The following is a 13,758-nucleotide window of genomic DNA, read 5'->3' on the forward strand; positions in this document are numbered from 1 at the left end:
GGATGTGACTTAAATAGCCGGATCCACTAATTTGAAGGGGTGGCCACATACTTTCGTGTGCATAGAAAGGTTGTTTTTATTTTTTTTAACTGCATTGTTGATTAAGGGCTTGTAAGTAAGCATTTCACTGTAAAGTCTACACCTGTTGTATTCAGCATTTCACTGTAAAGTCTACACCTGTTGTATTCAGCATTTCACTGTAAACTCTACACCTGTTGTATTCGGCGCATGTGACTAATACAATTTGATAGTTACGAAAATGATGCGCAGAAGTCCATTTGTTGTTATGATTCTGAACGTCATATAGCAAGCAACAATGACAAGAAGCTGCCATAGTTTCATTTTGTTCTCGATACCATGTCTTGTTTTGACTGATGTCTCATCTACGCTAATATGGCTCAAATTCACTAGCTAGCTAACCAACAACTGTAACGATGTATTTGAGCGATTTGAACAAGTGCTCATTGTGCAAATGTATTCGTTTTCAATAAACATTTGGATAATAAAAATATAGTTTACATATTGTCAACAATATAAGCCTGTTTTTCCCCAAAGTTGCGTCCTCATTGGTAGTTGCTTAATAACCAACCCATCTACTGACCAGGAACATTCCGTTGAACTGACTGAAGACATTCTGTAATTATTCTGTTCTTTTTTGTATACATCTCAATCATTTAAATATGTTAAATTCCTTCACATTTTATCATATTTGTATTTGTCAAAGTTCTGGTGGTGCCAAGAAATAAACCCAGTGCGTTGTAGCCAACACATGCAATACCACTCACTGACTTCTATGCGCAATTAATGTCATGATTGAATAAATACCCATTAAAAACCTGCTCCTTTCCCTAGAATAACGAATCAATGATATTTTAATTAATGTCACTAGGGTCTATGGCAGTTTACCAGGCAGTTGCCCCTCTCCCTCCTTTTACTGCCTTTCTCCTCCAATACGTGGAGGTAGAGCGCCAGAAGCTGCTCACTGACCGAAGAAGAATATCCCGGAAGTAGGTGGATGCAGGCGCTAGTTAGCTAGGTACTTCACTTCAAAATACTGATAAAATATGTCCATATGCCATTTCTGATACGGTTGTGATTGGCATAGACATTCTGTCCAAAAATATTATGTAACTCTAACGAGCTAGACGCGAGGAGGCACAAAACAACTTTGGTAACTTAGCTTGTTTAGCTAACAAGTTAGCTGTCAAATAGTTTCACAACTGACCCGACCCCGTTCTGAGGTGACAGTTGGTTTCAGTGGAAATTTCTCCAAACCCCAAAGTCTACTGAAGAACTGTTGGGTCGATTCACGATGGATGAGGTGAGAAAGCGCACATCCAGTAACAAACGTTCGCAAAGGTAGCTAGCTAGCACCATGGTTTGTTGTCATACCAAATGTTAGTGGCTAGTTATCGTAGAATAAAAGGCAAGCGGTCAGTTGATTCCTGGGTTATTGCTCCATCTAATGATCGTTATATTCCACTACTGTGGGTCATGGTAGTAAATGCAATCTTTAGCGATCTGTCAGATTCATATTATAGGCCGCAGATTTATCCCTGACTAAAGACCACGTGACCTGGCCAGGAACACTCTGGGCCTTGTGGAGCGTTTCCTGATCAGATCGTATTGGCCTGTTCCAAGTGACACCCGATTGCCTATATAGTGCACTGCTTTTGACCAGGGTCCATAGGACTGAAGTACTGTACTATATAGCCATTTGGAAAGGATACATTGTCAGGGTAAAACTCATGGTCGTAGTAGTATAATAATACTAGTTAACATCAGACATCCCTCTGTTCCATCATTGTATCTGTGGCAGATAGCCTAGCGGTTACAAGCATTGGGACAGTCACTAGTTAGAATTTTATTTATTTTATTTAACTAGGCAAGTCAGTTAAGAACAAATTCTTATTTACAATGACAGCCTACACCGGCCAAACCCAGACGACGCTGGGCCAGTTGTGCGGCGCCCTATGGGACTCCCAATCACAGCTGGTTGTGATACAGCCTGGATTCGAACCAGGGTGTCTGTAGTGACGCCTCTAGCACTGAGATACAGTGCATTAGACCGCTGCGCCACTCGGGAGCCACTTGGAATCCCCTAGCCGACTTGGTGAATCTGTTGATGTGCCCTCGAGCAAGGCACTTAACCCTAACTGCTCCTGTAAATCGGTCTGGATTAGAGTGTCTGTTAAATGACTAAAATGTAAATTAAACATTTATTGTAGGACGGTGATGGCAGATCCAGCCTGTCTAACTCCTGTCCCACTCGACCTAAACCCACACAGTCACCAGTTCCTGTCAGGAACCAGAGAACACTGCAGGGTCCCAAGCTGCTAAAAGTTGACTGGGATTCTCTTTTTAGTAAGTTGGAATAGTTCGGAATGTTTTGAATTTGAATTTTTGGGACAGAATAGTCATCCAACAGAAAATTACTTATCGTTGAATGATTTACGTTCATCTAACTCAGTGTTTTTCAATCCTGGTCCTGGGACCCAAAGGGGCGCACGTTTGAGTTTTTGCCATCCACTCACACACTTTCAACTAATCAACTCATCATCAACCCTTGATTTGAATCAGGTGTTTTGCCCTAGCACTAAAAAACCTCAAATGTGCACCCATTTGGGTCCCTGGGACCAGGATTGAGAAACACTGATATAACCCAGATATGTTGAATTCATGAATTTCCACCAATAAAACTAAAGTTATAACGCATTAGTGCTATCATTCACACAGGAGAGATACAACCTCCATCAGGAGCAGCTAAACAACACCAGGAGAATCAGCAGAAATCAAAGACATTTCACGCCTGTCCAGTGTGTGGAAGACACTGCCAAAAGTTATCCATACTGCAGATCCACATGAGAATCCACACAGGAGAGAAGCCGTACCCCTGCCCCGACTGTGGCAAGAAGTTCGCTCACCTGGGAGCCATGAGACGACACCACCTCACACACACGGGAGAGAAGCCTTACTCCTGCTCTGTGTGTGGGAAGAGTTTCACCCAATCGGGACATCTGAAAGAGCACCAACAGTCTCACTCCGGAGAGAAGCACCACTGTCTGATCTGTCTGAAACAGTATATCAGAGCAGAAGATCTGAAGATTCACCACAGAGTTCACACGGGAGAAAGGCCCTACCGCTGTGCAGAATGTGGCAAGAGCTACATCAGATCAAAGAATCTCCGGGCTCACAAGCTGACTCACCAGAGGACAGGAGGTGGTGGTAAAAGTGACAGGGAGAGGGAGATGGCAGCTACTATCCAGGGTGAGTTGGAAGATCATTTATTAATAATAAACAATGCATAAAGGACTGAGGGTGTCCCGAACAGAGTGAGCCTAGACCTGGACTAAGAAGAGCTTTTAATGGAGAATCTCTTTTGAGAATGCTTGTTAGTCCAGGACTAGGCCCATTCTGTGTCTGGGAAACTGTCTCCAGGAGGTTTTCCTGACCACATGGCCTGACCTGATGATGATTAGTTCTACATTTAGACAAAAGATGCCTGTACATCAATAGCTGTGTCATAAATTAACAAACAGATGTCTTTCTCTCTGCCTGCCAGTGAAAGTGAAGGAGGAGGTTGGTGGTTTTATCAATGCTGAAGGAGAGGAAGTTGGCTGGAGTTTCCCTGATCTCAGTAAGTAGAGGCATAATGGTAACACAATCACTTGTATCGGTTGTGTGTTCCAGTTGACACCCTGTTCCATTTATAGTGCACTTCTTTTGACCAGAGCCCTGTGGGGAATACGGTGCCATTTTGGACACAACCTAGACCTAGATCACTTGTTGGCTTATTTACCCACCCAATTATTTAACTCACAAATTATCTCCACAGGATCTGTAATACCAACCTATCTCTACAGGAGAGAGTCCTGTCCATGTCTCTGGTAGTCTCATTATAACCCATAATACCAACCTATCTCTACAGGAGAGAGTCCTGTCCATGTCTCTGGTAGTCTCATTATAACCCATAATACCAACCTATCTCTACAGGAGAGAGTCCTGTCCATGGCTCTGGTAGTCTCATTATAACCCATAATACCAACCTATCTCTACAGGAGAGAGTCCTGTCCATGTCTCTGGTAGTCTCATTATAACCCATAATACCAACCTATCTCTACAGGAGAGAGTCCTGTCCATGTCTCTGGTAGTCTCATTATAACCCATAATACCAACCTATCTCTACAGGAGAGAGTCCTGTCCATGGCTCTGGTAGTCTCATTATAACCCATAATACCAACCTATCTCTACAGGAGAGAGTCCTGTCCATGGCTCTGGTAGTCTCATTATAACCCATAATACCAACCTATCTCTACAGGAGAGAGTCCTGTCCATGGCTCTGGTAGTCTCATTATAACCCATAATACCAACCTATCTCTACAGGAGAGAGTCCTGTCCATGGCTCTGGTAGTCTCATTATAACCCATAATACCAACCTATCTCTACAGGAGAGAGTCCTGTCCATGTCTCTGGTAGTCTCATTATAACCCATAATACCAACCTATCTCTACAGGAGAGAGTCCTGTCCATGTCTCTGGTAGTCTCATTATAACCCATAATACCAACCTATCTCTACAGGAGAGAGTCCTGTCCATGGCTCCGGTAGTGAAGGAGGAAGTCCCCCTACATCAGACATCAACAAGGTGGGAGAACAAATGACCAACTTTTTATGAGATTAAATGTATTTATTAGAAATACTACACAGGGAACCTAATGTAATAGTTTTCAGGTCTTGAAAAGATTGAACATAAATCTTGTATTGTGTTTATAAATAGAGTTCTAACATGGTTATTGATGTTGTTATGTTTTCATTGTAGGATCCTGGTGACCAATCCAGCACCAAAGCTATAGAGTCCCAGGGTCCTGATCCAAGACATGAGGAGGACATCACTCCAACACCTGGGATGAACATTGATATTGTAGAAGAGGAGGAAGTCAAAGAGGAGGATGAAGTTGGTGGTTTCATAAATTCTGAAGGAGAAGAATTTGACTGGGATTCTGTTCAACATAGTAAGTGGAGGCAGAATGCTGACTGTTCTTTAGTTGACTGGGATTCTGTTCAACATAGTAAGTGGAGGCAGGATGCTGACTGTTCTTTAGTTGACTGGGATTCTGTTCAACATAGTAAGTGGAGGCAGAACGCTGACTGTTCTTTAGTTGACTGGGATTCTGTTCAACATAGTAAGTGGAGGCAGAATGCTGACTGTTCTTTAGTTGACTGGGATTCTGTTCAACATAGTAAGTGGAGGCAGGATGCTGACTGTTCTTTAGTTGACTGGGATTCTGTTCAACATAGTAAGTGGAGGCAGAACGCTGACTGTTCTTTAGTTGACTGGGATTCTGTTCAACATAGTAAGTGGAGGCAGGATGCTGACTGTTCTTTAGTTGACTGGGATTCTGTTCAACATAGTAAGTGGAGGCAGAACGCTGACTGTTCTTTAGTTGACTGGGATTCTGTTCAACATAGTAAGTGGAGGCAGGATGCTGACTGTTCTTTAGTTGACTGGGATTCTGTTCAACATAGTAAGTGGAGGCAGAACGCTGACTGTTCTTTAGTTGACTGGGATTCTATTCAACATAGTAAGTGGAGGCAGAATGCTGACTGTTCTTTAGTTGACTGGGATTCTGTTCAACATAGTAAGTGGAGGCAGAATGCTGACTGTTCTTTAGTTGACTGGGATTCTGTTCAACATAGTAAGTGGAGGCAGAATGCTGACTGTTTTTTAGTTGACTGGGATTCTGTTCAACATAGTAAGTGGAGGCAGAATGCTGACTGTTCTTTAGTTGACTGGGATTCTATTCAACATAGTAAGTGGAGGCAGAATGCTGACTTTTCTTTAGTTGACTGGGATTCTGTTCAACATAGTAAGTGGAGGCAGAACGCTGACTGTTCTTTAGTTGACTGGGATTCTGTTCAACATAGTAAGTGGAGGCAGAATGTTGACTGGGATTCTGTTCAACATAGTAAGTGGAGGCAGAATGCTGACTGTTCTTTAGTTGACTGGGATTCTATTCAACATAGTAAGTGGAGGCAGAATGCTGACTGTTCTTTAGTTGACTGGGATTCTATTCAACATAGTAAGTGGAGGCAGAACGCTGACTGTTCTTTAGTTGACTGGGATTCTGTTCAACATAGTAAGTGGAGGCAGAACGCTGACTGTTCTTTAGTTGACTGGGATTCTGTTCAACATAGTAAGTGGAGGCAGAATGCTGACTGTTCTTTAGTTGACTGGGATTCTATTCAACATAGTAAGTGGAGGCAGAATGCTGACTGTTCTTTAGTTGACTGGGATTCTGTTCAACATAGTCAGTGGAGGCAGAACGCTGACTGTTCTTTAGTTGACTGGGATTCTGTTCAACATAGTAAGTGGAGGCAGAATGTTGACTGGGATTCTGTTCAACATAGTAAGTGGAGGCAGAATGCTGACTGTTCTTTAGTTGACTGGGATTCTATTCAACATAGTAAGTGGAGGCAGAATGCTGACTGTTCTTTAATTGACTGGGATTCTATTCAACATAGTAAGTGGAGGCAGAACGCTGACTGTTCTTTAGTTGACTGGGATTCTGTTCAACATAGTAAGTGGAGGCAGAACACTGACTGTTCTTTAGTTGACTGGGATTCTATTCAACATAGTAAGTGGAGGCAGAATGCTGACTGTTCTTTCGTTGACTGGGATTCTGTTCAACATAGTAAGTGGAGGCAGAATGCTGACTGTTCTTTAGTTGACTGGGATTCTGTTCAACATAGTAAGTGGAGGCAGAATGCTGACTGTTCTTTAGTTGACTGGGATTCTGTTCAACATAGTAAGTGGAGGCAGAATGTTGACTGGGATTCTGTTCAACATAGTAAGTGGAGGCAGAATGCTGACTGTTCTTTAGTTGACTGGGATTCTATTCAACATAGTAAGTGGAGGCAGAATGCTGACTGTTCTTTAGTTGACTGGGATTCTGTTCAACATAGTAAGTGGAGGCAGAACGCTGACTGTTCTTTAGTTGACTGGGATTCTATTCAACATAGTAAGTGGAGGCAGAATGCTGACTGTTCTTTAGTTGACTGGGATTCTGTTCAACATAGTAAGTGGAGGCAGAATGCTGACTGTTCTTTAGTTGACTGGGATTCTGTTCAACATAGTAAGTGGAGGCAGAACGCTGACTGTTCTTTAGTTGACTGGGATTCTGTTCAACATAGTAAGTGGAGGCAGAACGCTGACTGTTCTTTAGTTGACTGGGATTCTATTCAACATAGTAAGTGGAGGCAGAATGCTGACTGTTCTTTAGTTGACTGGGATTCTGTTCAACATAGTAAGTGGAGGCAGAATGCTGACTGTTCTTTAGTTGACTGGGATTCTGTTCAACATAGTAAGTGGAGGCAGAATGCTGACTGTTCTTTAGTTGACTGGGATTCTGTTCAACATAGTAAGTGGAGGCAGAACGCTGACTGTTCTTTAGTTGACTGGGATTCTGTTCAACATAGTAAGTGGAGGCAGAATGCTGACTGTTCTTTAGTTGACTGGGATTCTATTCAACATAGTAAGTGGAGGCAGAACGCTGACTGTTCTTTAGTTGACTGGGATTCTATTCAACATAGTAAGTGGAGGCAGAATGCTGACTGTTCTTTAGTTGACTGGGATTCTATTCAACATAGTAAGTGGAGGCAGAATGCTGACTGTTCTTTAGTTGACTGGGATTCTATTCAACATATTAAGTGGAGGCAGAACGCTGACTGTTCTTTAGTTGACTGGGATTCTGTTCAACATAGTAAGTGGAGGCAGAATGTTGACTGGGATTCTGTTCAACATAGTAAGTGGAGGCAGAATGCTGACTGTTCTTTAGTTGACTGGGATTCTATTCAACATAGTAAGTGGAGGCAGAATGCTGACTGTTCTTTAGTTGACTGGGATTCTGTTCAACATAGTAAGTGGAGGCAGAACGCTGACTGTTCTTTAGTTGACTGGGATTCTGTTCAACATAGTAAGTGGAGGCAGAATGTTGACTGGGATTCTGTTCAACATAGTAAGTGGAGGCAGAATGCTGACTGTTCTTTAGTTGACTGGGATTCTATTCAACATAGTAAGTGGAGGCAGAATGCTGACTGTTCTTTAGTTGACTGGGATTCTATTCAACATAGTAAGTGGAGGCAGAACGCTGACTGTTCTTTAGTTGACTGGGATTCTGTTCAACATAGTAAGTGGAGGCAGAACACTGACTGTTCTTTAGTTGACTGGGATTCTATTCAACATAGTAAGTGGAGGCAGAATGCTGACTGTTCTTTCGTTGACTGGGATTCTGTTCAACATAGTAAGTGGAGGCAGAATGCTGACTGTTCTTTAGTTGACTGGGATTCTGTTCAACATAGTAAGTGGAGGCAGAATGCTGACTGTTCTTTAGTTGACTGGGATTCTGTTCAACATAGTAAGTGGAGGCAGAATGTTGACTGGGATTCTGTTCAACATAGTAAGTGGAGGCAGAATGCTGACTGTTCTTTAGTTGACTGGGATTCTATTCAACATAGTAAGTGGAGGCAGAATGCTGACTGTTCTTTAGTTGACTGGGATTCTGTTCAACATAGTAAGTGGAGGCAGAACGCTGACTGTTCTTTAGTTGACTGGGATTCTGTTCAACATAGTAAGTGGAGGCAGAATGCTGACTGTTCTTTAGTTGACTGGGATTCTATTCAACATAGTAAGTGGAGGCAGAATGCTGACTGTTCTTTAGTTGACTGGGATTCTGTTCAACATAGTAAGTGGAGGCAGAATGTTGACTGGGATTCTGTTCAACATAGTAAGTGGAGGCAGAATGCTGACTGTTCTTTAGTTGACTGGGATTCTGTTCAACATAGTAAGTGGAGGCAGAATGCTGACTGTTCTTTAGTTGACTGGGATTCTGTTCAACATAGTAAGTGGAGGCAGAATGTTGACTGGGATTCTGTTCAACATAGTAAGTGGAGGCAGGATGCTGACTGTTCTTTAGTTGACTGGGATTCTATTCAACATAGTAAGTGGAGGCAGAACGCTGACTGTTCTTTAGTTGACTGGGATTCTATTCAACATAGTAAGTGGAGGCAGAATGCTGACTGTTCTTTAGTTGACTGGGATTCTATTCAACATAGTAAGTGGAGGCAGAATGCTGACTGTTCTTTAGTTGACTGGGATTCTGTTCAACATAGTAAGTGGAGGCAGAACGCTGACTGTTCTTTAGTTGACTGGGATTCTGTTCAACATAGTAAGTGGAGGCAGAATGCTGACTGTTCTTTAGTTGACTGGGATTCTATTCAACATAGTAAGTGGAGGCAGAATGCTGACTGTTCTTTCGTTGACTGGGATTCTGTTCAACATAGTAAGTGGAGGCAGAATGTTGACTGGGATTCTGTTCAACATAGTAAGTGGAGGCAGAATGCTGACTGTTCTTTAGTTGACTGGGATTCTGTTCAACATAGTAAGTGGAGGCAGAATGTTGACTCGGATTCTGTTCAACATAGTAAGTGGAGGCAGAATGCTGACTGTTCTTTAGTTGACTGGGATTCTGTTCAACATAGTAAGTGGAGGCAGAATGCTGACTGTTCTTTAGTTGACTGGGATTCTGTTCAACATAGTAAGTGGAGGCAGAATGCTGACTGTTCTTTAGTTGACTGGGATTCTATTCAACATAGTAAGTGGAGGCAGAATGCTGACTGTTCTTTAGTTGACTGGGATTCTATTCAACATAGTAAGTGGAGGCAGAACGCTGACTGTTCTTTAGTTGACTGGGATTCTATTCAACATAGTAAGTGGAGGCAGAACGCTGACTGTTCTTTAGTTGACTGGGATTCTATTCAACATAGTAAGTGGAGGCAGAATGCTGACTGTTCTTTAGTTGACTGGGATTCTATTCAACATAGTATGTGGAGGCAGAATGCTGACTGTTCTTTAGTTGACTGGGATTCTGTTCAACATAGTAAGTGGAGGCAGAATGCTGACTGGGATTCCGTTCAACATAGTAAGTGGAGGCAGAATGCTGACTGGGATTCTGTTCAACATAGTAAGTGGAGGCAGAATGCTGACTGTTCTTTAGTTGACTGGGATTCTGTTCAACATAGTAAGTGGAGGCAGAATGCTGACTGGGATTCTGTTCAACATAGTAAGTGGAGGCAGAATGCTGACTGGGATTCTGTTCAACATAGTAAGTGGAGGCAGAATGCTGACTGGGATTCTGTTCAACATAGTAAGTGGAGGCAGAATGCTGACTGTTCTTTAGTTGACTGGGATTCTGTTCAACATAGTAAGTGGAGGCAGGATGCTGACTGTTCTTTAGTTGACTGGGATTCTGTTCAACATAGTAAGTGGAGGCAGAACGCTGACTGTTCTTTAGTTGACTGGGATTCTGTTCAACATAGTAAGTGGAGGCAGAACACTGACTGTTCTTTAGTTGACTGTGATTCTGTTCAACATAGTAAGTGGAGGCAGGAAGCTGACTGTTCTTTAGTTGACTGGGGTTCTGTTCAACATAGTAAGTGGAGGCAGGAAGCTGACTGTTCTTTAGTTGACTGGGATTCTATTCACCCTATCTCCTATGAAGTGCACTACTTGTTGACCAGGGTCCTGGACAAAGTGGATGCACTTGATAGAGAATAAGGTACCATTTGGGATACGGCCTGTGAATGAAAGTCGACTCACTTGCCTCGATACCTAACCCACTGTTATTCACACAGGAGAGAGCCCCAACTGTGGCTTAGACAGCAAAGCGAGTCCCGCTACATCAGAACATCGTGAACACCATGAGAGTCCCAAACCTAAGACGTCCCACTGCTGCTCAGTGTGTGGCAGAGAGTGCTACAAGCTTTCGGTACTACAGATCCACATGAGAATCCATACGGGAGAGAAGCCGTACCCCTGCCCCAACTGTGGCAAGAAGTTCGCTCACCTGGGAGCCATGAGACGACACCTACTCACACACACGGGAGAGAAGCCTTACTCCTGCCCTGTGTGTGGGAAGAGTTTCACCCAATCAGGACATCTGAGGGAGCACCAGCAGTCTCACAGTGGAGAGAAGCCTCACCTGTGTCTGGTCTGTGGGAGAGGGTTCTCTAGAGCGTCAGACCTCAGGATACACCACAGAGTTCACACAGGGGAGAGGCCGTACAGCTGCGACTACTGTGGGAAGAGATACGGCCGCTGTCAGAAGCTACGGGCTCACCAGCGAACACACCACAGTGACAGGACCCACGCTGATACTGGAGAGGAGACGGAGTGAATAACCAGGAGGCTTTGAACATAAGACATGATAAGCTTAGTATTCCTATAGGTGATGTTAGCCGGCTGGACAAAAACAATGATACACTTTGGTCACCATCAGACAGGAGAACAATAGACTCCATTGGAATAGACATAGTTCTAAATTCCACCTAAACGATTCACAGAATTCTGATGCAGGACACAGGCTGCGGGGGAGGGGACAGACGCTGGGTGAAGATTCCCACAAGTTCCCCTGCCTGAATCCTAACCTTAACCATTAGTGGGGGAGATGCAAAACTGACCAGCGTCTCGGGGCAACTTCACCCTACTCCGTTGGGGGAAAGAATGGGGAGGCTTTATCAGTGTTGACAGTAGAACTATGGGTGGGTGTTAGTAGGGTGGACAAACACAACTATTAAACTTATGATGAAGAACGATAGGCTCGGTTAGAACAATTACAATGGACATGGTTGTAAATTCCACTTGAAGGAAGCACCCAGTTCTGATCGAGACATGAAATAACCAGTGCCGTCTTTAGTTTGTTATTGAACTTGAACCAGAGAAAGGGAACCCAAAATGGCCTCTAGACGGTGTTCTAAATTGGAATCGTGGAATGCTTGTTCTCTGTCCACCCCATCCTGTGTGAGGAACCCAGTTCAAATGATTGTTTAAAAAAAAATGTTGATATAATAATTCTGTTCTTTATTGGATGACATCCAAATGATGTTCAGTCGCAGGACATTTGATGACAGAGAGCGAGCTATGGCTCCGTCCATGATTTCATTCAGTTCTTTACGCCGCTATAAGAGAGTAAACAAAGGTGTGTCATGGTGATTGAATAAATAGGTTACAAAAACCTGCCTCTTAACTTTTTATCTATTAAAAAATCAGTTTCTGTTTTCGGGACCATTTTATGCAAACTCTTTTCACACTACTGAGCCAAGCTGATGGAGATCAAGAATAAGGTTTTATCTGCTGTGCCTGAAGACGGCCTTGGTAAACGTGGGCTTTATACGGCGTGCAGAAAATGTAACAGGGCTGTATTGAAGTGTTTACTATGATTACAGCAGGGGAACTGTCAGTATACTCAGTTGAACTGTTGGCGATGATAGTCGCCCTCCAACCTGTTAGAACTATAGTATGCTCAGATTCTCTGTCTGTCTTGAATAGTTTATCATCTGGTAAATCTGATAGGAGTGAACTACTATTGGAGGTATTCATGTTATTATGAAGAATTGAGAGAATGGGTGTAGTATTCTCTCAATACTATACGCTGCAACTCCCCAACGGGCTCAGGAGAGGCGAAGGTCGCCAAGCTGCGCTTCTTAACACCTGCTCGTTTAACCCGGAAGCCAGCTGCTCCAATGTGTCAGAGGAAACATCGTTAACTTATGACCGAAGTCAGCCTACAGGCGCCCCGCCCGCCACAAGGAGTCTCTAGAGCGCGATGAGCCAAGTAAAGCCCCCCCCCCCGGCCAAGCCCTCCTCTAACCTGGACGATACTGGGCCAATTGTGCGCCGCCCTATGGGACTCCCGGTCACGGCCGGTTGTGACTGGGTCAAACCCCAGGCTGTAGTGACACTGCAACACTGCGATGCAGTGCCTTAGACTGCTGTGCCACTTGGGAGGCCAGTAGTGGTATTCTGCTGGGCCCCAGCACATTCGGGTGTGGAAGGGAATGAAATTGTAGACCAGTTAGCCAAAAGAGTTTTGAAATGAGATATAATTGATATTAACGTTCCACTGGGTAGAGGTGAGGCCAAATGTAAGATCAGAGCCATTTTGAGCCCGAGGGCCGGCATTTATATGCCCTCTACAGAAAGGTCAGTGGACCAAGGTTCAAAGGTCAGATTAGGAAGGAAGAGGTGGTGATTGCGCTTAGGACATTAACATTGAACTCATCATTACTCATCATTCACATCAGCATGTGAATGGTTTGTGTCTGGAGTGTACGGTCGATGAAACGGTGGAGCATGTGTTGTTATATTGTCTTAAGTATGTTGAACAGAGGGAAAGATTGAAGTGTAGGGTCATTGAGGTTGGACGGGGATTTGGGGGATGGGGAGGGTCTATTAGAAGTTAGTAGAGCTATTTTTGTATTTTCTCAGAAGTACTGAGGTAGGAGGATTTAGAAGTTAGTAGGGCTCTTTTTTATTTTCTCAGAAGCACTGAGGTAGGAGGATTTAGAAAAGTTGTAAACCGTGATTGACCCTCCAGCAGCACAGTAGGTGGCGGCACCTTTAACGTTGGTTTGAGGACCGAGTGGTGCAGCGGTCTAAGGCACTGCATCTCAGTGCAAGAGGCATCACTACAGTCCCTGATTGGGAGTCCCATAGGGCAGCGCACAATTGGCCCAGTGTCATCCGGGTTTGGCCGGGGTAGGCCATCATTGTAAATAAGAATTTGTTCTTAACTGACTTGCCTAGTTAAATAAAGTTTAAATAAAAAAATATATACAGTTGTGGCCAAAAGTTTTGAGAATGACACAAGTATTAATTTCCATGAAGTTTACTGCTTCAGTGTCTTTAGCCTTCCCTGTAGCTCAGT

General features: G+C 43.6%; 1 protein-coding gene across 2 annotated transcripts; it reads left to right on the forward strand.

Annotated features, from left to right (window-relative positions):
* The first annotated feature begins 988 nt into the window (after positions 1-988).
* LOC115178073 (zinc finger protein 391) lies at positions 989-12,070 on the forward strand. 2 transcript variants are annotated; one of them, XM_029739105.1, is made up of 7 exons: positions 989-1,321; positions 2,229-2,364; positions 2,737-3,267; positions 3,563-3,637; positions 4,579-4,643; positions 4,818-5,010; positions 10,688-12,070. In XM_029739105.1, exons 1-7 carry the CDS (start codon positions 1,313-1,315, stop codon positions 11,227-11,229), a joined length of 1,551 nt encoding a protein of 516 aa, XP_029594965.1. In that variant the 5' UTR covers positions 989-1,312; the 3' UTR covers positions 11,230-12,070. The 2 variants fall into 2 exon arrangements, with proteins under 2 accessions (XP_029594965.1, XP_029594966.1); XM_029739106.1 differs by lacking the exon at positions 2,229-2,364.
* The last annotated feature ends 1,688 nt before the right edge of the window (positions 12,071-13,758 follow it).

Source organism: Salmo trutta, chromosome 38 (assembly GCF_901001165.1).
Source record: "Salmo trutta chromosome 38, fSalTru1.1, whole genome shotgun sequence".
Taxonomy (NCBI): domain Eukaryota; kingdom Metazoa; phylum Chordata; class Actinopteri; order Salmoniformes; family Salmonidae; genus Salmo; species Salmo trutta.

Excerpts from the sequence above, each read along its gene's own strand:
- LOC115178073 (XM_029739105.1), top strand. Across the intron at positions 3,268-3,562 it reads GATGGCAGCTACTATCCAGG|TGAAAGTGAAGGAGGAGGTT; the intron begins GTGAGTTGGAAG and ends TCTGCCTGCCAG. Across the intron at positions 5,011-10,687 it reads CTGGGATTCTGTTCAACATA|GAGAGAGCCCCAACTGTGGC; the intron begins GTAAGTGGAGGC and ends TTATTCACACAG.